Source organism: Scylla paramamosain, chromosome 10 (assembly GCF_035594125.1).
Source record: "Scylla paramamosain isolate STU-SP2022 chromosome 10, ASM3559412v1, whole genome shotgun sequence".
NCBI lineage: Eukaryota > Metazoa > Arthropoda > Malacostraca > Decapoda > Portunidae > Scylla > Scylla paramamosain.
In genome coordinates this window covers 20787907-20814431 of record NC_087160.1, presented here as the reverse complement: position 1 = coordinate 20814431, position 26525 = coordinate 20787907, and the positions used below count along the sequence as shown (strand labels likewise).

At 43.3% G+C, this 26525-nt stretch overlaps 2 protein-coding genes and 1 long non-coding RNA gene across 15 annotated transcripts in view; 1 reads left to right on the top strand and 2 right to left on the bottom strand.

Moving 5' to 3' along the window:
- LOC135104328 (uncharacterized) overlaps positions 1 to 26525 on the top strand; it is a 237173-nt gene that overhangs the window by 143333 nt on the left and 67315 nt on the right. The gene's annotated exons all lie outside the window — the stretch shown is intronic.
- Positions 12351 to 20694, bottom strand: LOC135104324 (uncharacterized). 3 transcript variants are annotated; one of them, XM_064011597.1, is made up of 9 exons: positions 20629 to 20694; positions 19158 to 19251; positions 18545 to 18659; positions 17420 to 17587; positions 16338 to 16412; positions 15152 to 15374; positions 14424 to 14629; positions 13425 to 13597; positions 12351 to 12842 (listed from the first exon to the last, which is right to left on the bottom strand). In XM_064011597.1, exons 2-9 carry the CDS (start codon positions 19218 to 19220, stop codon positions 12576 to 12578), a joined length of 1290 nt encoding a protein of 429 aa, XP_063867667.1. In that variant the 5' UTR covers positions 19221 to 19251; positions 20629 to 20694; the 3' UTR covers positions 12351 to 12575. The 3 variants fall into 3 exon arrangements, with proteins under 3 accessions (XP_063867667.1, XP_063867665.1, XP_063867666.1); XM_064011595.1 differs by lacking the exon at positions 20629 to 20694 and adding an exon at positions 20286 to 20424; XM_064011596.1 differs by lacking the exon at positions 20629 to 20694 and adding an exon at positions 20256 to 20412.
- LOC135104327 (zinc finger protein GLIS2-like) overlaps positions 21921 to 26525 on the bottom strand; it is a 32747-nt gene continuing 28142 nt past the window's right edge. For all 3 annotated transcript variants that reach the window (XM_064011600.1, XM_064011601.1, XM_064011599.1), the window contains exons 4-5: positions 25658 to 25776; positions 21921 to 24508 (exon numbers count right to left, since the gene is read on the bottom strand). In XM_064011600.1, the coding sequence (XP_063867670.1) occupies positions 23838 to 24508; positions 25658 to 25776 (790 nt within the window). In that variant the 3' untranslated portion in view covers positions 21921 to 23837. The remainder of the gene's footprint in view (positions 24509 to 25657; positions 25777 to 26525) is intronic.

The following is a 26525-nucleotide window of genomic DNA, read 5'->3' as shown; positions in this document are numbered from 1 at the left end:
TAGTCTCTTTCTTCTTTTTCTTCCTTTTTTTTATACCTATTTTCCTCTCGTTAGTTTGATTGGTTTAACTCCTCGTTCTTTCTCCTCGTCCGTGTTCCTTGCTTTCCTCGGCCTCCTCCTCTTCCTTCGTGTTTGCTGTCCAGTTTCTCGAGTGCTGTCGTGTTTGTCTCAGTGTACGTTAGAGAGTGTAGTCCCTTCAAACTGCTCCGTAAAAGCAAAAAAGAATAAAAACGACTGCTTTTTATTCATCGTTTCTGTTCCTTTGTTTCTTTGTGTTATTCCTGCTCCTCCCCCTCCTTCTCTGTGTTTATCTATCCCATTTCCTACCTTCTTTTTATATTGTTTCCCTTCAACTCCCTTCTCTTCCATCGCTTCATAGCTACACTCACTTTTTTTTTTTTTCCCTGCTTCCCCATTACACCCTGCTTCCGATCCCCTTTCCCCGTTATGTCCTGTCCTCTCGTCGCCCTCCGCCCCGCCAGCGAATGCACCGAGAGGAAACCTTTCATTCCACCCGGGTTCCGTATGAACACAGTCCCTCTTACACGAGAAGAGGCCCTTCCTTCCTTCCCCTCTCCATCACTCCCCTTCCCTCCCTCTTTACTCTCGTTTTCCACCTTCCTCTTTACCTTTCTTTTTCCCTCTCCCTTGTTCCCTCCTCTCCTCGTGCACAGTCACATCGCTTCCCTCCCTCCCCCGCTCTTCCCCTCTCTCTCTCCGCTCTCGCCCTCATTATGGAGTCAAGTTGCATGTGTATAGGGATTCGAACCCTGTTATGTGTATAGCTGTCGGTGCAGGTGAGCTCATGTGTATGTATAAGCAGGCAGGGCAGGTAGTTCAGGTAGACAGGGACGCCAGTTCGCTGCTCCCGTGTTTGCGTGGCGTTAATGCGTTCCGCGATGGTGTGTTTTGAGGATAAATATAAACACGGTGTACTCCACAGCTTATTATTATTTTTTCTACCCTTTCCGGGTCTGGTAATTACGTGGCGTGATGCTCCTGGCACTCGTCATGCTTGCCGCTGGCCATTTTGCCTTATACAACTACCAACTTTTCCTGAACGATGCGTAATTGGAAGGAGGTTAACACTACGAGAGATTATCCAAAAACCGTGGCGAACAGTGATATAAACTTCAGGGTGTCCGCGATGAATGAGGAAAGAGAAGTTTTAGGCATATCACAGCTTCTCTACTTTGCTCTATACAACCGTCCACTTTTTCTATACGATGCGCATTTGGAAGGAGGCAACAATATGATAGATTATCCGGAAACAGTGGCGAATAAGATAAAAGCTTCAAGATGTCTGCGATGAATAAGGAAAGAGAAGTTTTAAAGATATCACAGCTTTTCTCAGATGAGCGGGAAATGAGTGTAATACGCGAATTCATGACACTCACCTTTCTCTCTCGTGTCCAATAAACGTATTTGTGTGATGCCAGCGGACTTAGCAGATTTAACAGGAACGGAGGGGCGGGAAAGAACAACAAGGACAAGCAGGGGAAAAAGAATATCAGAGAGCGATTAGGAGAATGAAGACAGAGAAACTGAAGAGGTGAAGGGAGTCTAAGATGAAAGGGAGGAAGGAGAAAAGGAGAGAAAGAGAGATAGAAAACGATGGGAAAATGATACAGCGACTAAATTACCAAGAAAGAGCGGAGGGGAGACAGGAAAGAGATAGCAGGGGTGAGAGGAAAGTGGAAATGCATGAGAGAAAACTGGCTCGAACCTTTCTTGTGATTTGATAGAAGCGGCACCAATACTTTGAAGTCATATACGTAGATCCACACTCCTTTAACCCTTCAGCAGTCCAGAGAGAGAGAGAGAGAGAGAGAGAGAGAGAGAGAGAGAGAGAGAGAGAGAGAGAGAGAGAGAGAGAGAGAGAGGAAGCGCTGTACGTAAAAATTAAAAAATCGTCGAGAAATGAGAAATGTCGCTCGGATGATACTCGTTTCCCGGTACTCACTCGTCAGCGGCTGAGAGGCGACGTTGCTTTCATTCCGCGATCACGGGAACGGAATGCCATCAGTGGTTCCTGACTGGCGGGCTGACTGACTGGCGGTACTGGCAGTTGTGGTGAGGGAAATGAGTGAGATGATTGATGCCTTCCTATTCTTTCCATGATGCTTTCCCATTCTTTTCAGAGCGACGCGTTGGTAGTGGGAGTAGTAATGAGTAATTGTGATGAGGCAGACGCGCCCTTCACTCCACCCTATTGAAAGTATAATGCTAGGGAAGCTTGTGTTCGTGCTGGTGTTATATGCATATTACAGCCTACAGCGGCCTCGGAAAGTTATTACAATGGCTCTCTTATAATGAATTGTTGTGTGTGTGTGTGTGTGTGGTGTGTAGTGTTGTTGGGCTCTCCTTCATTATATACGTAAGCAGGCCTATTTATCCTGCCCTGAAACACTGCAATGGTTCCAACAAGGCCTTAAATCTTTCATTCCACCCGTAGGTGGAGAGATGAAGACTCCCACACGTGATTGCCTGGCGGACTGGAGGCTCGAGGGCAGGGAAAGTTACACACGAACTTTTTAGATAAGGCACAGGGACTTTTTGTGTGATTTCGCTCCTCTGCTGAAAACGGCCACGTGAATGAGTCCAAAAAGATCTCGGGGACAACTTTGAGACGGAATGAAGTTGTGGAAAATGGCTATACTTTTTGCAAAACGCCTCTTTGAATGAGCGCCATGAAGCTGTTAGAAAGAAAATGTCTGAATGATAAATCGAGCACCGTCAGCAGAGAGATCGTCATGTGGCAGCGTACCCCAGCAGGAAAGTCTGTGCTTATTGCCTGCGTGTGGAGGAAAAAGTTAGCATGCAAGGGAGTGGACCATCTAGCAGTATGCCGTGATGAGGTGCCGTTCCTTTCCTGACATGGAGTGAACAAGGGCCAATGTCTCCCGCCGCTGTGATAGCAACACGCACCAAAAACTATAAAATACTCACACACTGCAGAGAACCGCCTTGGCTGTTTCCGGCCCAAGAATATGAGGATAAATGATGATTGATATATCGAGACGCCTGACAGACACCTGTGCTTGTTTTTATAACGTTTACAACCTCCATGTTCGCGCAGGGCAGCAAGGCACAGGGAACAATGAGGGAAGGCGAAACGAAGGATATAGGACAAGAATAATGTTGCGTTGTAACTTTCTGCCTGCTCTGACATTAACAGCACCATATTGGATTAAGAAATAGTCGAGATATTGGAATAATGAGAAAGTTCTATCTTGCCATTTTCGGAGTGTTATTATCTTTTTTCATCCAAACTAATGATCGTATCTTAATGAAAGTTTCGGATTTTATATTAACAATACAAACACATGTACACACCTAATTTCATACGAATATGGAAAACAATTAATCCCACTCTCCCCTTAAACATTACATTCATGAACGCACCAACACTGGAAAGCTGCAGTGAGGATCTTGAGGACAGGACGCAAAGTGGCACGGAGGGGATGAGGTGCGACAAGCAGAACGCCTGTGTGGAAATAATTAACGTTTTGTGCTGCATTTGCATATTCATAAAGGTTATTCTATTAGGCTGGTAACAGTGAGACAGGGCAGTTGTTTTGCGTAATCTCCCCTCTCTCTCTCTCTCTCTCTCTCTCTCTCTCTCTCTCTCTCTCTCTCTCTCTCTCTCTCTCTCTCTCTCTCTCTCTCTCTCAGCATGGTATTCCAGGGGACGAGGCGAGGCAGGGTGTTTGTTGAGGTAGCGAGCAGCGCGTCCCACACACCTGACACGGCGACTAGGGGTGCTGCAGGTGAAAAGGCCATAGGGACTCCAATCTGACGTGTGCCTGGCGTGTGCAGGTAAACAATGTAACTGTGCACTGGCTGGGAGGCGAGGGTGTGATGTGTGGAGCCGTGAGTGGCTGTGGATTGCCGTCTGTACATGTTTCTTCTCGTATAGCAGTGTGGTCTTGCTTGGGGAATGAGTGAATTGAGGTTCGATACTGGTATAGTGTGTAGGTTGTTTTATACAAGGATGTAACACGGTTTTGTAGTTATTGCTAGAGGTAAGAGTACAGGTTGTTCTAGGTAGAAAATGAGGATATATGCATTTTGAGGCCTTGACATTTTTTACTAATAATCTGAATGGCATGAGTAATAAATTTGAAATCTTGGTTATCTTGATTTTTTTTTTTTTTTCGTGGGTGTGCATTGCGTTATTTAACCAAATGCACACGCACATCAAGGGGAGTAAGATAAATGAAGGGAGAATGGAAGGTAAATGCACACATATTTGTTATGCAGAAAGTTATGACTCCACTGGTGGTGGAGGTACAAATAATGAGTGATTGTGATGAGGCAGACACTCCCTTCACCCCACGCTGCTGGTAGTATAATGCCGGGGAAGCTACAACAGTTCGGGTTTTGCTCCCTTCGTCTACATAAAGCTGTTTGGTTGACTGGTTATAAAGGTGGGTATCATATCTCAAAAGTTACCGATATTGAGAGTATACGGATAAAGAAGCTACTTACTCAGATCAGTTTGGACTTCGTTTTTATTCGTCTGGGTAAAACTGCTTACTGGACCGGGTATAGAAGTGGTATCGTATCTCCATAGTGTACGATGATATAACTTCACTTTACCATGTTCCTCCTCATCCTTGCAGCGCAGCGTGAATCTCGACAAAAATTTTATGTTAAATTGACCACAAGGTTTTTTTTTTTTTTATGTGGAAGAGATTTGGGCCAAGAGCTACAAACAGGGGAAAAAATAACCACAGAGGTGTCAGTCCTTAAAGAGTAGAGCCAAAACGGATATATTGGTTTGGGTAACTAAAGCTTTCACATTTGCCTCCATGACACACCATGACTATCGCTTCGTTTTCTATTACGAAGAAAAAGAAAATGAGATTGAGGTTAATGGGAGAGGCGGAAGAAAAGTAGCTAGAAAGAGGTAGAAAAAAAAAAACAAAGAGAAAGAGAGAGAGAGAGAGAGAGAGAGAGAGAGAGAGAGAGAGAGAGAGAGAGAGAGAGAGAGAGAGAGAGAGAGAGAGAGAAGAAAAAGGGAGGAGATAAAAAAAAAAAGGGCAGCGCTTGAGGAGAAGAATGTCATAGTGGTTTGATGGGAGAGGCGGAAGAAAAGTAGCTATAGATAAATAAATAAATAACAGAGACAGAGGGAGGAAAAGAGAGAAGAGGGAAAAGGGCAGCGCTTGAGGAAGAGAAGAATGTGATAGTGTTTTGATGGGAAAGGCGGAAAGAGAAATAGCTAGAGGGAAAGAAATAAAACAGAGAGGGAGGAGGAAAAGACGGGAGAGGGAAAAGGGTGTTGAGTAAAGGGGAAAATTTGATAATGACTAGATGGGAGAAACAAAAGAGGAGCTAACAGAGAGAAAAAAAAAATAGAAAGAGAGGGAGGCAAAGAGGGGAGAGGAAAAAGGGAGGTGGATGAGGGAGACAGGCGGAAAGAGAAGGAGCTACAGAGAGGAAAAAAAGAGAAGGGGGGGAGGAAGAGAGGCGATAGCAAAGGGCGGAGGGTGGGCCACAAAGCAACGTGTCCTGCCTACCGTCCCGCGCATCAAAAGTCAGGGTAAGGTAACACCCATTAGTGACAGGATGCCGCTGTTAGAGTCTCACCTGGAGGCGGAGAGGCGGAGAGGCGTGCCACCCTGGAGGAGGAGGAGGAGGAGGAGGAGGAAGAGGAAGGAGAATATTAAAGAAAAAAAAAACGTTAAAGTGAAAGGGAGGTGTAAAGAAGGAAAGGAAAATAAGCGTTGAAGGAAATTGGAAGGTGAAATGGAAAACAGAAAGGAAGATAAAGATAAGACAGAAGAAAAGGAGGAGGAGAAGGAGGAGGAGGAGGAGGAGGAGGAGGAGGAGGAGGAGGAGGAGGAGGAGGAGAAGGAAAGTGAGAAGAAAAGACGTAAAAGAAACAGAAGGAATAAGAGGAGAAAGAAGGAGAGAGAGAGAGAGAGAGAGAGAGAGAGAGAGAGAGAGAGAGAGAGAGAGAGAGAGAGAGAGAGAGAGAGAGAGAGAGAGAGAATGGGTAATTGCCCTTCTTATCAAACAAAGTAAGCACACATTGAGTTTACACACACACACACACACACACACACACACACACACACACACACACACACACGCTAATTATGACATATTTATCACCGGTAATGTGTCTCATAACATATTTCGTGCAGCTCTCGTTGGAATTTTATTAGCAGCCTCAAAGCATCAGAAATGAATGTTCTTTTTATCTTGATATAATTGAAGGTGTAGTATGTAAACTGCTCACATTTTTCCTCGTCTGTGATAAAAAAAAAAATATGTCCTTCATCATTTCAGAATTTAGAACGCGCGAAAAATGTCTGTTTCTTTCTTTTATTCCCATTTTTCTTTTTTATTTTTTTTTCGAGTGTGTATTGTTCGTACTTTTTATTTTTTCTTACACAAGTCACTTACGCGGGCCTTTTATAAGTACTAATGCACTTCATTACATATTTATCTACTTAGATCTACATACTGATATATACTCATTGTGTGCACAACTATCTGTGGATACTTGTTTAATTAGTGTGTGTGTGTGTGTGTGTGTGTGTGTGTGTGCATTATCATTGAAGCTAGTTCGGAACTCTAGCTGTCTTGAAACTCAACAGTATTCTCCGTGACTATGTTGTTCTTTGACCTTGTGGCGAGAACTTGTGAATAATTTTTCGGTATTAGATTTGTTTGACTGTAGTGATGGTGTTGTCATCATGTAGTACAGAGTGACATATGGTGGACACTGTTTTATATAAAGAATTCTTCGTAGCCCTTGGTCAGTTATTTTTTCATGTGAGATAAACTACTAAGTATATAGATAACCGGTACAAAGACAGCCTCGAGGAGTAGCAAGAGCATTGTGGGTTGTGGCTGAATGATTTATGTGCTGGAGAAGAATTTACTGTGCAGCGAAAAAAAGAAAAGGAAAGAATACATTTCCCATATAAAGAAGTTTCAAGACACTTCTCCAATTTGGATGGTCCTTTTTGTCCTTTACCTCTAGGGATTTGCACCTTAATGGGCTTTTTTAATACAATTTTTTTTATAGCCTCAGTACAGTGACCTTCTTACATAAAAAAAAAAAAATTGCTCCTCCTTGAAAACACCGACCACCATTGTTTTACCATCCATCCACTTGTTAGCTTTCTTACACAACGCACTGTCCCTTGAAGACGCCACTAATTGACTTCCTCTCATCTGACGTTTGTGTTCCCTGTGCACGACTGTTCCTTAGTTTGCGTTAGGTAATCAGGCAGAAAAAAACAGTTATCCTCCCTCCTTTCATTTCATATTTGTATGCAGAGCTGCACTGATCCTTGTGGTCTTCGGTTCGTTCAGCGTCTTCGTTACACGGCGTTAATTCTCCTTTGTTGACCCTCAGTCTTGGTCCTGGCGGTAAACACGTCCACATATTTAGATCCGGGTTCTGAAACGTTTTGCTTTCTCACCAACACTTTTTTTTAAAGACCACAGAGATTATTAGCCGAGTTTTCAAGAGTGTTTATCCTGTTACTACAGTAGAAATCTTGTCCATATGCCACTAGAACCGTAGAAACACTTAAAAACACACGTAACTTCAACTAGAGGCTTTTGAATGTAGTTGGGTAAGGTGTAGTACGGAAGCGTTTCACAATATAGTCTTTAGTTTCTCGAGGTCGAGTTTACGTACTTTTCAACGAACCAGAAAGCCGGTGAATATCCCCACCCTTTGTTCACCACTCCGCTGTTCCCTTCCCTCCTTCCTGGCTCGGTTGCTGCTTGCCATCCGCTATTTACTTTACCGGGGCTCAGCATGATTCCTTAAAACACAAGAGCCAAGGAGCTTCCCAGCCCGCCCCTCCCGACCAGCCTCCGACAGACCGCTATGAAAATTAAATGAGGGTTGCCAACTGAGGGCCCCGGGCAATGGTGGAGCGCCGGTTGTTGTAGCGGGGCGGGGTATGTGTGGCAAACAAGGAGGTGCGTCTCTAACGGGGTCTTAAAAAAAAATAAATAAATAGAGTAGATGGAGATAACTTAAAGGAGAGAAAGAAGACGTGCAAGAGGAGGAGGAAGAGGAGGAGGGAGAGCAGGAGCAGGAAGAAAAGCTTTTACTGTGTGTTATAGATACGTGATGAGAGGAAGAAGTGAGTACATGAATGAAAATAGAAATTTGTTATATACTGCAGTATTCAAAGAGGAGAAATACGGAAGATAATATAGATAAGAAATAAGATGTGGAAAAAAATAAGAGAAACGAAGGAAATAACTGATTAGCTCGTAGATAAATTATATAGTGTTCTCTCTCTCTCTCTCTCTCTCTCTCTCTCTCTCTCTCTCTCTCTCTCTCTCTCTCTCTCTCTCTCTCTCTCTCTCTCTCTCTCTCATATTAGAGAAATAGTGCATACTCGGAAATAGTCATTCTTAATTAAGGTTTCACTGTTATCCTGCCTAAACCCAATGTTTTCCTAACCTTTCTCTAATTTATTTACCTCCATTCTTCCCCTTTTCCCTTGCTCCCCTTTCATTTACTGTCCTCTCTTATTTACTCCTTTTTTCTCCTCTCCTCTCTAGTTTCATTTAGTTTCCACTGTAGTCTGTCCCTTGCATCTCTTCCTCATTTTCTCTCCTGATTGTTTTCGTTTTTTTTTTCTCTCTCTCTCCCTCTCTCGCTCTCTCTTCCTCTCCTCTCCTTCCTTCCTTCCTTCCTTCGTCTTTCTCATTTCCCCCCTTCTGCTTCATTTATATTACCCTCTCTTCCTTTCTTGCCTTGCTACTCATTTATCTTCTTGCTTAATTTACATTCATCAATTAATTTCCTGCTCTTTACTCAATCTCTTTTTTTTTACTTTCTTTACGCCATCTTTATCTCATCTCGTCTCGTGTGTCTGCTTCCCTTTTCCTCCCCAATTAGTTTCTCCGGGCTCCACGTTGGACTCTCTCATGTGAATATACTTTTAATTTGCAGCTTTCTAAATTTGCTGTATTATTCTAACATCAACTCCCCCTGCTTGTGTGTGTGTGTGTGTGTGTGTGTATTCACCTCCTTTCATTTTTCCCTTTATGATTTGATAATGACAGTTTAATATTACGTTTAGTATGAGAATAAAAAAACTTAGTATGTTAAAGAAAAATTAGAACCAGAAAGTCATTATAATTTCTCTCTCTCTCTCTCTCTCTCTCTCTCTCTCTCTCTCTCTCTCTCTCTCTCTCTCTCTCTCTCTCTCTCTCTCTCTCTCTCTCTCTCTCTCTCTCTCTCTAAGTATAGAATTTGAGTCTGGAAACAAAGAAGACGAAAGAGTATCATGTTACAACAGCTCTTAGGTACGTGAGGGATGGAGGGAAGGCAGGAGCGAGGGAGGAGAGAAGTGAAGAATGGAGGGCAGGAGGGTGGGAGGAGATAGGTGAGGAATGGAGGGATGGAGGGATGGAGGAAAGGAGGGAGGGAGGAAGGGAGACACATGAGTGGTCAGAGGAGGGGACAGGATCAAGGGTAAACAAACGAGAGAGAGGGAAAATGTATAAAGCATGTGTCTTTTGAGAGAGAGAGAGAGAGAGAGAGAGAGAGAGAGAGAGAGAGAGAGAGAGAGAGAGAGAGAGAGAGAGAGAGAGAGAGAGAGAGAGAGATTCACCAACAAATTTCCATTCAGAATTTTCTACATAATTGAGTGGTGTAAAACTGGTTGGTCTGCGTCATGTTATTGTGTTTATTAAGTGTCAAATGTTATGGTTCATTTCCCAGCATTGGATTGGTGTGCGTATATTTCAAGCCCAAACTCAAATTCAGTGTTATTGTACAGGGATTGATTGCCACATCGACGTCCATGCACTGCCTTCTTGTAGCTTTTAGTATGTTCTTGTGTTATGTCAGTACTGTTATGGTAAAAAAGAAAAAAAAAATATATATATATATATAAGTTCTCTTCTTCCCTTTTTCCAATTATGTTTTTCCCTTATTTTTTTTTAATCGTATATAGTCTCGGAATTATTATTATTATTATTGTCATTATTATTATTATTATTATTATTATTATTATTATTATTATTATTATTATTATTATTATTATTATTATCATTATTATTTGCAGTGCAGGATTTCATTGCCATGTCTTTAAACAGAATCTGGCCATAAACAAACACATGTAAGACATTTTTCTTGACATGGCCCCTTGTGTCTCACAACACAACACCCTTGTGTCTCACAGCCTGCCCTCTAAAGACAACTCTCTTCCTACACACAAAACTACAAGCACCTAATAACACACACACCCTTCACTCAAAAATTTAAAAATCATCATGGCGACTCCTACACCAGCCTCAGAGTCCCCATCTGGGGAGGGGACCATAAATGTCCCCAGGTCGGACTGGGGACACCCCCCCCTCAACTTTTTCTTCATTAACTTCTGCAACACTCGCGGTCTAAGATCTAATTTTCAATCTATAGAACACTACCTTTCCTCTTCTAAACCTCATCTTCTTTTCCTCACTGAAACTCAGGTGTCTGAGGCAACTGACAGTAGCCCCTCTTCTGTTCCCTCCTACTTTCTCTATCCTCATTTTCGATCCAAAGCTGGATGTTGCGTTTATGTGCACAATGACTTAACCTGCTCTCGTGCCCACACTCTTGAATCTTCCGAGTTTTCCACCATCTGGCTACGACTACAGAATCACTCTCAAACTAAATTTATCTGTGCTGTATACCTCTCACCTAACTCCTCTGACTATAAGAAATTCTTTGACTAGTTAACTTCCAAAGTGGAGCACATTCTGACCCTTCTCCCTTTTGCAGAGATCTCCATTCTTGGAGACTTCAATGTTCACCACCAGCTTTGGTTTTCCTCTCCCTTCACTGATCATCCTGGTGAACTAGCCTTCAACTTTGCTATCCTCCACGACCTAGAGCAATTGGTGCAACACCCTACTCGTATTCCTGACCGTCTTGGAGATACGCCCAACATTCTTGACCTTTTCCTGACCTCTAATTCTTCTGCTTATGCTGTCACCCTTTCTTCTCCGTTGGGCTCCTCCGATCACAATCTCATATCTGTATCTTGTCCTATCACTCCAATCCCTACTCAGGATCCCCCTAAGTGAAGGTGCCTCTGGCGTTTTGCCTCTGCTAATTGGGGGGACCTGAGGAGGTATTTTGCTGATTTTCCTTGGAATGACTACTGCTTCCGTGTCAGAGACCCGTCTTTGTGTGCTGAGCGCATAACAGAGGTGATAGTGTCTGGCATGGAGGCGTACATTCTTCACTCTTTTTCTCGTCCTAAACCTTCTAAACCTTGGTTTAACACAGCTTGTTCTCGTGCTATACATGATAGAGAGGTGGCCCACAAAAGGTACCTAAGCCTTCCATCACCAGAATCTCATGCACTTTATATTTCTGCCCGGAACCATGCCAAGTCTGTTCTCCAACTAGCCAAAAACTCCTTCATTAACAGAAAGTGTCAAAACCTTTCAAGATCTAACTCCCCTCGTGACTTCTGGCATCTAGCCAAAAATATCTCCAATAACTTTGCTTCTTCTTCTTTCCCCTCCTTCATTTCAACCAGATGGCACCATTGCTATCACATCTATTTCTAAAGCAGAACTCTTCGCTCAAACCTTTGCTAAAAACTCTACCTTGGACGATTCTGGGCTTGTTCCTCCCTCTCCTCCACCCTCTGACTACTTCATGCCACCTATTAAAATTCTTCGCAATGATGTTTTCCATGCCCTCGCTGGCCTAAACCCTCGGAAGGCTTATGGACCTGATGGGGTTCCTCCTATTGTTCTCTGAAACTGTGCCTCTGCTTTTTTTTTTATGTAGGAAGGACACTGGCCAAGGACAACAAAAATCCAATAAAAAAAAAATGCCCACTGAAATGCCAGTCCCATAAAAGGGTCAAAGCAGTAGTCAAAAACTGAAGAATAAGTGTCTTGAAACCTCCCTCTTGAAGGAATTCAAGTCATAGGAAGGTGGAAATACAGAAGCAGGCAGGGAGTTCCAATGTTTACCAGAGAAAGGGATGAATGATTGAGAATACTGGTTAACTCTTGCGTTAGAGAGGTGGACAGAACAGGGGTGAGAGAAAGAAGAAAGTCTTGTGCAGCGAGGCTGCAGGAGGAGGGGAGGCATGCAGTTAGCAAGATCAGAAGACCATTTAGCATGAAAATAGCGGTAGAAGACAGCTAGAGATGCAACATTGTGGCAACCATCACACTCTAAGCTTGGCAAGATCAGCCATTTTGCTCCAACCAGAAGCCTTATGAATATTCATTTGACCAGCTTCACTGAATGTTGTCTTTCATAGATACAACCTGATGATCTGCACTAATATGTGGGGAGTGTGCTAAAAACTGTGCAAGGCATATAAAAAGAAAATAGCAGGTTTCAATATCTAAAACTTTATAAAATTCCATAAATTGTTGAAAAGGTACAACATAGAATGTATTTCAACCCATCATAAAAGAAAGATGTTATGTATGTTTATGTAATATATTAAAGAAGTATTGCACATAGTCTTAACAGTGTGCTGTATGTGAAAAGAATCTCACCAGATTTTCTTTGATATTGGAGTGTATGTGATATAACCACAAACACATTCTAGAAGACCTCACTTGGTTTTCTTCTTCTTTAGGATTGTTTTGCGGTAGTACAGTGTGCGAGAACTGCAAGCCAGCAGATTATAGAACACAAAAGCAGCCAGTGTGCACACCAGAGCGATGACTGATATGTACTCTGCCTGGTTAGGGAAAGGTGTGCCACAGATAGTGTACCACTCCTTGCCATCGCTCACTGGCTTCCCTCCCGGCAGGCAGTGGAAGTCAAAGTAGCCCTCATCATAGTCACTAGTGCAGAGGTAGGTCCTCCTTTCCAGCACCTGAGGAGAAAGGTTGTAATGGCAAAACTGAGATATTGAAAGACTGTGCTAGTTTGATTTTAAGCATGTAGAGTGTCAGACATGTTAATTTGACTGAAAAATGAGGCAGGTGTGGGACGGATGTGAGAGAACTTTTAATTTAGGCATTCACAATTGTTTTCCTCTCATCCCTGTTATTTCTGCAACAATCCTTCTTTACTCTAGACAATCATCTTGTATCTACCACTCTTCATTCTGTCCATCTAATTCATTCATGGTCTTCCCTTTAGCCTTACACTTTCATGTCGCATCCAGTTTTCTTCATCAATCACTCTTCTCTATCCTTTTTTATATGATCACTCCATCATAACATTTTCTGCTGTGATTGGTCAGTTAACTCTACCACGAATATACTGTTGTTTTATGTGCAGGCAACAGAATAGAAATAGAAAACTCATATTAAGTGGAGCACAATTCAGTGCAATTTTGTCAAGGTTTACCATTGATAAATACCTGCAGCTTACTGGTTTGAATGTATAAAGCTTTGGAAGTGACAAACAAATCCATTGCTACAAAATGAGTCATGCCAAAGCAAGAACTCACCCCTCCTATGGCAGTGTACACCTTGGTCTTCTCATCACAAGGACCTGTGCGCTCATGTAGACCAATGGAGACCTCACTCTCAGGAGAGCCAAAGAGTGCCATGCCAAAGTACAGCCCGTAGTGGAGCACCATGTTGAACACCACCAGCACCACAGACCAGTGCAGGCGCTCAGCTGTGGGTGCAAGAGAGACCAGTGAGCCACATGTGCCAATATCTGTGTGCTGGATGAACTCAAGTAAAAGCAAAAGTAACAAGAACATTACAACACAAGGAAAATGAGAAATTGCCAAAAAAGTATTTAAACAATAGATAAATAAGACAAAAAAAATTTTAATTAAGCTCATAGAGAAGACACAAATTTAGGTTGTGAAACTCAAACACTGTATTAACTTTGAAACTTTATACAAGATCATAAGCATTTTTTTTTTTTTTCTATTTCCCTCATTTAGTTTTACCCTTTAAATTATGTCTTGAAAACTATGGAAATTAATGCATCTTGCAAGCTATGCTGAAGGGCAGAGTAACTGAAAAACCATGACTGTGATCACTGTTCAAGTGAGAGTAGCAGGGATCATAACCACTAGATAAGGATGGAAGAAACCAGAAAGACTACCTGATTCACAACTAAGTGGCAGCTTGCCTTACAAATCAGTACAATGAATACAAACAGATCACCAGTGAGCTTTGATGGATCACTCATTAATGCAGGAAAAGCACTAAAGTACTAAATAGACACCTTAGTTATTAAGATGCAAAAAGTGGTCCTACATCAGAAATAGACAGTTTAAAAGTATTAGCTTTAGTTTTGGAAAATTAAAGAAAATAAGTTAAATCAATATTAAATGCAATCTTGAAAAATTATTAATAAATAATGACAAAAAGATAGAAATAATGGATGGTAAACAAGATGAAACACACTGACAAAATAAAATTGATCATACATTAGAAATAAAATAGAATAACAAAAGAAAACACAGCAGAGGAGAGAGAAGTGTAACCTTTGTGCCTGCGAGCTGACAGCCCCGGAGCTCGGTCAGCTGTCCACACAATCAAGAAGTAGACAACCAAGATAGTGATGACGCAATTCTCAGTGTGAATGCCGAAAGAATCATGGAGGGGGTGGTAGAGAAAGAGAAACTGCAGCACTCCCCCTGGCATGCCACACAGGCCGGCCAGTGCAGCACACAACACCTCCTTGCCAGGGCTGAAACACATGGGAATCTTAGAGCAAGATATTCATCAGCTCTACTTTGTGCTTAGTTGATTTCTTAAAGATTAATAAATGAAAACATATTTAATTATCTTTACTGACTTTAGTTTATTGCATAAATGAGTGAAAAAAAGCAATACTGACCAATCACCTTGCTATAAAAATGAGTTTTAGACCTCTGGAAAACTACTACAAAACCTTGCATACTTGTAAAATAAAAGCTATGTCATGAAAATATTTTAATATGTGAGAGTGAATTAATCCTTTCACTGCAATACAAGACAATTAACAACACCAAAAGCAATGCATGAAATCTTTTTAAGCATCCACAAGAAAAGGAATAGCTTTTGCAATTTCTACCCAGTTTAAAGATTGAATGTGGCTATAGAACAAGTAAAGATATATCAGAGGGATTAGCAATGAAGGAAAGATATACCAAATAGCAGTCAAAGGGTTAAGAGACTATTATCAGGCAAGCAGAAGTACACATTGTCACCACGCCACCGTCAGAGATACCTCGATACATATTCCTTGTCATCACTGCCAGTGATCTTGCGGCGCCAGAAGTGGAGAGCAAAGTTGAAGGCCGTGCCAAATGTGAGGTGGAAGTAGTAGGAGTTCCAAGGAACCCAGTAATGTCGGTCATAGATGTTGGGGTCAGTGTCGTGCCAAGTCCAGTGCACAAACTTGACTGCCATGATGTCATATGGTATATCAATAAGCACCTCCACTAGTCCAGCTGTAAATAGGTAAACAGGTGAGTTTTTGCCTATCTTTTAAAGCTGCGTGACATGTGGGAAGATGACATGGTGTTTACAGAGTAGTGAGACAAGTGAAAGACCTAAGTTTTAATGTGAGGCATGGGTGACAGATAAGGAAATCAGCACTCCAATCATGAGGTCTTGTTGGAATTAAAGAATGATTAATGACTAATTAACCAAAAACTATCTTATATTCTAACAGATAAAACTATTGAAGACATGAATGATTCTCAGCCATGAGTGGTTAAAACTTGGCACCTACTCACTGAAAAGACTTTAAAATAACTTTTATTAACATATGTATGTATGTATTCTATAGGAAGACAAGTTGATCAAAGGAAGACCATCCATGCATTGTATTAGTACAAAGAGAGAAGGAAATAAGACTTTTATAAAGAAATAAGGGAGCTAAAAGAAACAAGAAGAGCAGATCTGGAGGTGAATATTCTTCCATCATGTTCACCTCACCACAAAGATTGTAAGGGAAAATGAAGCATAACAAAATAGACAATAGATATGTGAATATACATGCAAAACATTTTACTTAAACTTATTCATAATTACAGAATTGTCTTTTATCAGAAAAATTACTGAAATGAATCATTCATAAGTTAATTTCATGCATTGTTAGAGGCAAGGATAAGGAAAGGAAAGGGCATTGAAAGAGATTAAATAGTAATGAAGAATATATGCATTAGGTCTTACTTCCATATGTATTCATACAAAGCTTTACTGTAAATGAAGAGTTGTAAAAGGAAACTAAGGTAAAAGGTGGCATTTCAAAAAGTGACATACAGCACAGCATTGAAAAGAAGCTGAAACCTTTAAAATGGAAATATATTATAACCTTAAATACTTTATTGTAAGGAACAGATGCCTAGATGCTGCAGGTCAGCAGCCAGCAACACAATATGTGAGGCTGGAGGCCCAGGCCAACACACCTGCCATTGGCTCAGCCCATCGAGGCAGTTTGGCATGGGCCACCATGTAGGCTGCGTTGTACATGAAGGACGGATCTGGTGGGAGAGATAGCTCATTGAGAAAGAGAAATGAACACACACACACACACACACACACACACACACACACACACACACACACACACACAAAGTGTAGTGGTTAGCACGCTTGGCTCACAACCAAGAAGGCCCGGGTTTGAATCCTGGGTGCGGCGAGGCAAATGGGCGAGCCTCTTAATGTGTAGCCTCTGTTCACCTAGCAGCAAGTAGGTACGGGATGTAACCCGAGGGGTTGTGACCTCACTGTCCCGGTGTGTGGTGTGTCATTGGTCTCAGTCCTACCCGAAGAGCAGTCCCTATGAGCTCTGAGCTCTTTCTGTAGGGGAACGGCTGGCTGGGTGGCCAGCAGACGACCGTAGGTGAATCACACACACACACACTAGTCATCATAACTACTGACTCATATGTGAATAAGATTTCATACATTCTAAATATACTTGAATAAAGCCATGACTTGCATAAAATGTTACTTAGTGATGCTAAATCCACTCAAGATGAAATAAAGCACTTGTCACAATGAACAATGAACAATGAACAGTGCCTACAATAGTGACCATTGAGCATCTGGATGCAGAAACTCATTACTTTATGAGTGCAGCATATCAACACCATTATTACCATCATCAGTGGCTTTTGATGCACTGCAGGGTAAGGGACAATGTGGTACATACTTTTGTTGGTGCTTATTAGCTAATGGGAACTTAAATGATTCATATAATTCAATACTGTGTTTGGTAAATTTTGTAGAAAGACTGGGCAACTGAAGGTGAGACATATACAGAGGCCATTATCATTAAACATCCCCACCCCCTCAAGAACCTTTCCTGTAGAACACTGCAGCACTGGTTCACAAACTAACTAGGTAATTGTTCCTTGCAAATGTGAGAAGAAATAAGGCCTACTTAACAGTCTAATGATGATACTTGAGACTGACAGTACAACAGTCTAACTTGCAAAGCTTTCAGAGTAAGAAAATCCTGTGACATCAGGACAGAAGTACTTACAGATGAGAGGGATGTGGAATGGCAGGCGTCGGCCCAGCATTATGACTGTGGTCTGAGAGTGCCAGTAGTTGTCAATGTCCGGCATCCAAAAGGACACCATCTCTGTGGTGAGGCCATGCAGGTAGCAGCCCAGCCACATGTACTTCCAGCGGCCACCCACAATGAAGGCTGTAGGGAGAAGCAGGAAAGTGATGTTGGCAAGTCAGAAAGCTGTGAATGAATGTGATGGTGCTGATATAGTTCTGAATAATGAGAGAATAGAACAAGTGATAATGGCTGATCAGAAAGCTGAGAGTGGATATGCTGCTGATATAGTTCTGAATGGTTGGAGACTGGAACAAGTGGGAGAGTTTTGATATACTGAGGCAGGGTGTTTATGGAGGCAAGGATGAGTCACTGTGCAAGACCTGCACTGGGAAGGATTTGTAGGTTTTGGGATCCCTTAGGAGAGTTTGGAGAAAGAGACATCTATCTTTGGAAGCAGAAATGGGAATTAGCAACCATTTTTCCATGGCTGTGATAGTCCAATGATGAATGCAAGATCAAGGAAAATTATAGAAGTATTGTAAATGGAGTGCTTTAGAATAATTTCAAGTGCAAGAAAGTTTCAAAGGGAGTGGAATAGTGAGGTCTTGAGATGTGAGGAAACCAGTGTATCTTGCTGGAGAAAAGCAGACCAGAGAGTCATAGTGGTGTGGTAATATAGAACATAAGAACATGAGAAAATAAAGAGACTGCATAAAGTTAGTTGATCTATAAAAGACATTTCCTGGAGACAGAGAGAATGATTAAATGCATTACATGTAAAGATCCCGAGCAGATGACACAGTGATGGGAAGACCAAGAAAAGGGTAGAGAGATGATGTCTAGGAAGCAGTGAATCACAGCCTGTAAACTAGACCCTGTGACTTCACTTAACCACAACTCCCTTCTTCATACACAAAAAATGCGTGCCTACTCCTGGCATTGTAAAAGAGAATACTAATGATATTTTTAAGAAAGCAAATGATGATGAAAATTATAATAGTATGAATAGCAGGGTGAAGATAAATACTGCTGTTGGAAATCATAACAGTGATGATATGGTTATGGATGGTGATACAGTAAAGGTGAACACTGAGTCACCATGGATGAGGGAGACGAAGGCGATGATGACAAAGGACCACTCAGAGAGGAAGTAGGTGGGCTGGGCCTTGAATATCTCACTTGGGGAGTTCACATGGAAAAGCCAGTCTAGTCTCTGTGGGAAAAGTAATTGTGTGAATACATCTATAGGCTATATGTATAATTTATTCTGCAATTAATCATCCTTAAACATAAATGGTTAATTACCTTTGCCAAGCTACAAAAGAACATTTTTTTAAGAGACAGTACTAGTAGAAAAGATGGCCAGTTTATTCCACCTTCCAATAATTTTTTCATTGTTCCTGTGATGGCAAGGGATGGGCCTTTCACTCCCTGCCATAAATCACTTACATCTTTGAAGGTGTAGCTCTCATAAAAGAATATGTGGTTAATTTCATCTTTGCTAAACTACAGAAGTACTTTTTTAGAACTGTAGTAAAAAAAATAAACCTTAAAAAAGTTGTAGATAATAACTGGAAAGATAGACAAACAGTAAAAGATTAATTCCAAATGACATCCTCTCATGGCCAGTTTGGTCCACCTTCTGATCAATTCTTCAATGTTTTTGTGATGGCAGGGGATGGCATTACTCCACCTGCTGTTGACCACTCACATCTTTGAAGGTGTAGTTCTCAATCTCCACCCCAAAGCCCTCCAGGTCCTGTGGGTGGGGCATGATGGCGTGTCTTGCTGCTCAGCCACTACACCTGTGCAGGCAAAGAGGTGTCAGAGCAGTGTGTGTGTGTGTGTGTGTGTATGTGTGTGTGTGTGTGTGTGTGTGTGTGTGTGTGTGTGTGTGTGTGTGTGTGTGTGTGTGTGTGTGTATGTAACTTGTGGTTGTTCCTGTGGAGTAGTTTCTGGATAAAATGAATGGAAAAGATTATAAGGTTTACACTACTTGTTAGTTTAATAGTTTCATCAGTTGTTGTGGCCATGCTATTATAAAATGGTGCTAACACACAAGGAAATGATGAATTATGAAGATGGCTGCAAGGATTTTGGCAGTTGGGACATTACACATTAATTTTAGCAAACTTTTTTTTTGTGATATATGTATAAATTTGTAACCACATTGTCACTCACATTGCTCACCAGCCTCTGCCTTAAAAACAGTCAATTATACAATTGTGTAGCTATGTCATGATGATGCATCTAATGTTAAGAATATCTCTGAATATTTATGGGCAGTGTAAGGAATAACTATGTATTTATGCATGTCATCTTTAGAATTACAAGCCTCCATCAGCTCATCCCATTCTCTCTCTTACCACACCTGTAATAATAATAATAATAATAATAATAATAATAATAATAATAATAATAATAATAATAATAATAGGTAAACATAAGTGACATAGTAATAATAATAATAATAATAATAATAATAATAATAATAATAATAATAATAATAATAATAGTGTTACAGTAATTATTATTTAGCTCCATCAGATAACGTGTGGGACTTTGGAAAACTACTACTACTACTACTACAACTACTACTATCACCACCACTACTACCACTACTACTGCCATTAACAACCGTAACATGACTACGTATCTTCATCCACCACCTCTGAAGTTCAATCAAACACCAAACTTCAAAAAACCCAAAAAGTGCCCCTAATTTCAGGTCACTGCTGCATCATAATCTTTCGCTACCTCACAATTATTATAATCCAGCAGTTTATATAAGAAACAAGTAAATATTAACCTGGAACTGTGAATATCAATAAGATTTTACCGAGCGCTGACTTTCCTATCTCTTGGCGTGGCGGGAGAAGAGGGAAAGGCGTCTAGCATTCACCAGCTCCTCCCTGAGAGAGGCTAAGGGCGCTGCTCCGAGCCGAGCCTACGACCAGCTGGGATGTGTTTATCTCGGCTGCCAGTACATGGAAACCTTATGGTACTGCAGTCACAAGCGGGAAGCTCATACGATTTCAGTGAGACAGGACGTTATTTAAGTACTCAGTAAGTGCCATTCGTAAGCTTCTTGTCCTGTGCGTTGACTTAAACCAGTGTTTTAAAATGCAGCATCTGAATCGTACGTCTGGCGAGGATATGTTAAAATGTGTGCCGAGCTATACCTGTGTGAAGTGTCTCAAATATTTCCCGTAGTGTGGCTGCTTCCGATACCGAGACTATTGACCGTAGCGACAGGCGGGGGAGACCTTGACTGTCCTGGGGAGATAACACAAGATAGGGATCTCAGACAGTGTTGCCAGGTAAAAAAGAGAAGATGAAATGCAGAGAGAGAGAGAGAGAGAGAGAGAGAGAGAGAGAGAGTGAGTTACTGTGGAGAGCAAAAATTTCGATGTCAAAAATCCATAGAAAAGGAAAAGAAAAAAAAAAAGATAGAAAAAAAAGGAGGCCTATTTAATATTATCTCGGAGGCAAAGACTCGTAGATAAGACCTATAATTGGCACACAGGGCAACAGGTCAGCTTTCCATTGTCTTGAGATCTTGTCTTAAGATTGGATGACAATGTTGGGACGATTCATTGTAAAGTTAAGTCTCTCTCTCTCTCTCTCTCTCTCTCTCTCTCTCTCTCTCTCTCTCTCTCTCTCTCTCTCTCTCTCTGAAAAAAAAAAAAAGACGCTATGCATACGCTCCGAGGCTTCTATCTCTTATCTGTGCCAGTCATCGTCTTCGCCAATGGTTACCTTGGCCTTAGCCTTGGCTCACCTCATGTGAATGGAGGGATCAAAGTTCAGGCGACACAAGGAGGTCTTGTTGTTGCTGTTGTTGTTGTTGTTGTTGTTGTTGTATCATATGTTTACTTCTGTCTTTTCGATCAATTCTCTTCCATCTAACTCTGTCCATCATTTCAAACATAGTCACTTACAGTTTATAGTTTATAACCTCATCATTCAGTAGATAAGTTTTCCTGTTTTACCATTCGTTGAAATAACACCAGTTTCTTGAATCGGGTGGCGTTGCGTCTTATCCATCAAATGACAACGTGGAGGGGAAGAGTCAAAGAATATTATTAATGGATCTGATAATGTGTACTCGCATGTATTGCGCTTTAGGCATCTCTAGTCCGCAGGAGATCAAGGATCGGTATTTTTTATGTAGTGAAGTGTTAAATGAGGAACGCAAGGCTGTACTAACCCGAGGCACATGATGATAATTAGGTATCACGCGTGTGGATCGTGATGGTGGTGTGTGCGTGGGAGAGAAGGTTGTTCTGCAACTATGAAAAGTGAGGCGAGGGTGAACGAGAGAGGAACTTGAGGGAAAAAGCGTTTTAGGGAAGGAGTGAAGTAACAATCAGTGTCTACATGTATGTTTTCGTGATAAATACATGCGTTTGTGTGTTTATAATCCCGCCTCCCACCAATATCCAAAGACTGAGGAGGGAAAAACAGTCACATATCAAGATGAAGTTTATTGAAAGCAGTATAAAAGTTCTAATGACTAGACCACCGGGAGCATGGCTGGGGAGAAAGTGACAGCAAACACACACACACACACACACACACGCACACGCACACACACACACACACACACAACCAATTCCCCGCCAGCCAGTCACCGGCCCCCGCCACACTATACTGGTACAGACTCTATAAACATTATATATATTGCAGAGTAATAAAAGAACGCGATAAATATAGGCGCCAACCATCTCAAATACCCATTACGAGGCATCAAGAGGCGCCTCCCTGCTGCCTCGCCTGCGTGTTACCTCTTCTGATGAGGTGGCAAAGGCTGCAGTGTTTAGCTAAGTGTAGGGTTAATCGGCCACCGGGAAATTAAGGACACAATAATAAGCATCTATTTTCATCGTCTAAAACCTGAAATATGATGAAGTCTCAGGTACTGCGTTAACAGAAAATGGATGTGTGAAGATGGGAAGTTTAAAGGGATAACTATATAGTAAGCTTGGGAGGTGTTACTGCTGCTCGGGAGTATAATATTAATGTTATGGAGTTTGATATATGCAACAGCAGCAGCAACAGGAACACCCAAGTGGTGGGTGGCTATAATACTGTTGAGAGGACCACCAGGGGAGCTGCGCCCTCGCGTCTTGCCAAATATATTACAATTTTATTCCCTTATTACTATTTAAATATTTACTTAGATTTTTTTTTTTTCAATTTAGGAAAATGCAAGGCTCAGTATTTGAAAATCTATGCGAATGTCACTAAGTTTAGGCCAAGACTAAGGCACAGCGAGGCCGCCCACCTCTCAGCGCTGGCAGGCCGTGGGGGGCGGCGCAGCCCTGGTGGCGGCTTGCTACGGCGTGCAGTGTATTGTCCGCATCACTAACCAGTTTGATATTGCTCTGCCTGTGTCAGTTGCCTGTGTCTCGGTCAGGAAATGGTATGTACAGATCAAATCTTGGCCAAGGACTGCTTGCTATGTCAATTTGTTGTTTCTTAGCTCCCTCCTTCATTGAAGGAAGGAACTAATATAGTAGCTTATCATTAAAAGATCTTTGCTCTTTGTGGTAAAGGTGTTAATATGTTAATGCAAATTAGATTCATTAAGGTGCAGTTTGTTAAGACTGACGCTAGAATCTCATAAGGGCGCGTTTGGCCTCGCCGCCTGCCTAGCGCAGACACACTGCCAGCCACACCACTCACCACCCTCGGCGGCAGAGGCGCACCAAGTCATCTCGGTGCTGCCCTCACACGCCGGTTGGCAGCAGTGTGGCGAGGGAAGACATTCCATATCACATTGGTTTTATTTCCCTAAAAATAATTTGGAAGATTATTTAAGTCACTATTTACAGATCTGTGTCTGATCACGGCGGGGAGGAAGACTACCAACAGACAGACGGGCGAACAGACACACGCTGTGTAAAACATGTATGGGCACGCCTCAAGTTGTTGAAGAGTAGACGGAAGATATTGACAATACACATCGGACAAGGTTAAGAGGTAGACAGACGGGTGTTCCTTAGCCACTCAACTCCACGACGCAACGCTCAAAATTTGAAAAGAAAGAAAGAAAAAAGAAAAATATAGAGTGCAAAATATATCACAAGCGTTTACTGTGATTCCATGTTGAGGTGCTGCGGGGAGGCTGTGTGGGGCTGGCCGACTCCTGTTATCACAGACAGTGGACTAAGGCACTCCGGAGGCGCTGAGAATGCGACAGGATGGAAGATTGAGGAGAATGTTGTGTTCCTCGTTGGGTTCCCGATTGCCCGACGCTTCACCGCCTGGGCACGAGTCGAGAGACGTAAGGCACGACGGGGAACTCTGATTTCAGCCCTAAGTCATATTTGGCACCTGGTTGTCTCCCTGGCACTAATGGCTGGCACTGGTGGTGAAGGCCGCGGCGTTACTGGTGTTTGGAGCGGGACGATGGGAGGGACAAATCCAGCGGGGACGGACACATGGAGAGGTCCAGGGCGGCGGAGGAATCCATCCTCACCTCCTCTTCGTCATCGTCGTCTTCTTCCTCCTCCTCCACCATATTAGAATGTGAATGGAAGCCCCCACCCAGCCCGGCCAGTCCCGCCCCGCCCTGTAACAGCAGACCCGCCTGGTACTGCTGCAGCGCCACCGTCCACGCTGTCACGGGTGCCCAAGAGGAGAGTCCTGCAGCTCCCATGCCTACGCCCACACCCGCGCCTGAGTGTGTTCCCGGGAAGAGAGTGGACGGGAGGAATGAGGGCGAGGGTGTGGAGGGCACCGGTGAGGGCACCAGTGGCGACCCGGAAGAAGAGGGTGAGGGCGAGAGATCCAGCCTGGCCGAGGCCGCCATGGAGGGATCGAGTAGGTCTGAGGACGAAGAGGAGGACACGCCCTGGTCTTCCGGGCGGCGGTAGTGGCCGTAGATCTTGACGTGCTTGCGGAGGGAGGAGGGGTCAGTGTAGCGCTTGCCGCAGCCCGGGTGGCGACACTCGTAGGGCTTGTCGACGAAGTGCGTGCGTGTGTGCTTGAAGCGGTCCGAGGAGTTGGAGTACGCCTTGCCGCAGCCGGGCACTGTGCACACGTAGGGCTTCTCACCTGCGGGGAGAGGTGACAGGTGAGACGGCGAGCACCGGCGAGGGAGACTAGGGTTTCCCCGAGCGGCGGAGGGACATCACGTCTGCCGCTGCAGCCTGACTCACATGCTATGGTCTCTCTCTCTCTCTCTCTCTCTCTCTCTCTCTCTCTCTCTCTCTCTCTCTCTCTCTCTCTCTCTCTCTCTCTCTCACACACACACACACACACACACACACACACATACATTCACACACACACACACACACACACACACACACACACACACACACACACACACACACACACACACACACACACACATCTCACCATCGCATCACCTTACACTATCTCAAATTTTCTCCGCCACCCACTTTACTGTCCCTTCTGTCTATGTCTACCAGCATCTCATTCCTCCTCCTCCTGCTCGTCCCTCTCTCATTTTCCCCTTCCCTCCCTTCTTCCTGCCCGCCCGCCCACCCTCCTCACCATCACCCGCGCCCTCCATCTATCCCTCCGTCCGCCAAGGCCCGTCCAGGTGCCATAATTAAGCGTGTGTTCCCCCTGGGGCCGCTGGTACAGCAGTGAGGTGCCCGGTAACCCGCCCTTATAAGGCCTCTTAATTATGCCTCCCCAGTGCTGGCGGCGACACGCTACTCAGACGGCGGTAGTCCCCCTTCTCTCTCTCTCTCTCTCTCTCTCTCTCTCTCTCTCTCTCTCTCTCTCTCTCTCTCTCTCTCTCTCTCTCTCTCTCTCTCTCTCTCTCGTTCGTATGCCCCTACTTGTTATGTTTCAATATCCGTGTCAGCATTTTGTCAGTCACTCAGTCACTCAATCAGTCAGTCAGTCACTGTGTGTGTGTGTGTGCGTATGTGTATGTATCTGTCTGTCTGTCTGTCTGTCTGTCTGTCAGTCAGTCAGTCAGTCAGTCAGTCAGTCAGTCAGTCAGTCAGTCTCTCTCTCTCTCTCTCTCTCTCTCTCTCTCTCTCTCTCTCTCTCTCTCTCTCTCTCTCTCTCTCTCTCTCTCTCTCTCTCTCTCTCTCTCTCTCTCTCTCTCTCGCTCCCTAATTCTCCATCTAGTATACGACATTCCCTTTGCAACACCAGACAATAAACTTCCACTAATCATTAACATAGAGAACAAGAACAAGCATAGGTGTGTGCGTTCCTCACCTGTGTGCGTCCGGGCGTGAATTCTAAGGTTCTCCTGTCTGCTGAACCGCTTCTCACACTGACTACAGACATACGGCCGCTCGTTGGTATGTGTGCGGATGTGTATGAGCATCTTGTACCTGTGGGGGAAGTGAATGAGTGAGTCTGGGAGGTGGAGGCAGGCACGGGCATGGCAGCGACTCTGTAGCGGAGGGAGACAAGAGTGAGGATGATGGGACAGGTGTAATGAGAGAGGCAGGTAGGGCAAGTCAGGGGCAGGGGAGGGGGTGCCTTGTATTATGAGGTGCATCTTTTAAGGTACAAAAACCCAGGTAGTGGACTGTTTGAAAGGAAAGGTGTGTTGTGTGTGTGTGTGTGTGTGTGTGTGTGTGTGTGTGTGTGTGTGTGTGTGTGTGTGTGTGTGTGTGTGTAGGAGTGTACCTCGTTGGGTGTACCGGGCAGGTGTTTTGGGTGTACGAGAAGTAAGAGGAGTATTAGCTTTCATGGGTCTTATACACGCTTTGCACGGGGTGTGTGTAGCGGCCAGGGTGCGGGAAGGGGAAGGGGAAGGCGTGCTGTACTACAAGGCAAGGCTCTAAAGAAAACGGCGATGGGAGGCTGGGGTGAGAGCACGATAATTTGTAAACATAAAACCCAAATTAACTCATAAACTGTCCGATAAATTTATGTGGAACCTGTGTGTGTGTGTGTGTGTGTGTGTGTGTGTGTGTGTGTGTGTGTGTGTGTGTGTATACGCGTTGAAATCCCCATGTGCGTTGCGTGCCGCCCCAGCTAAGTGTTGGGTTGGCTGGCTCGCGGGTCGGTTGTCAAGGAAAAATCTTTCATGGTCTTCGAGTTTAATGATTCGGTGATTCATGGAAGCTGATTT

Bases quoted from the DNA above. Each gene is read 5' to 3' on its own strand.
- LOC135104324 (XM_064011597.1), bottom strand. From the start codon at position 19,220: ATGCCCCACCCACAGGACCTGGAGGGCTTTGGGGTGGAGATTGAGAAC. The intron at 15,375-16,337 runs GTGTGTTGGCCT...ACCTATTTACAG, and splicing joins ATGGGCTGAGCCAATGGCAG to CTGGACTAGTGGAGGTGCTT. The intron at 13,598-14,423 runs GTTACACTTCTC...TTGCACCCACAG, and splicing joins GTCAGCTCGCAGGCACAAAG to CTGAGCGCCTGCACTGGTCT.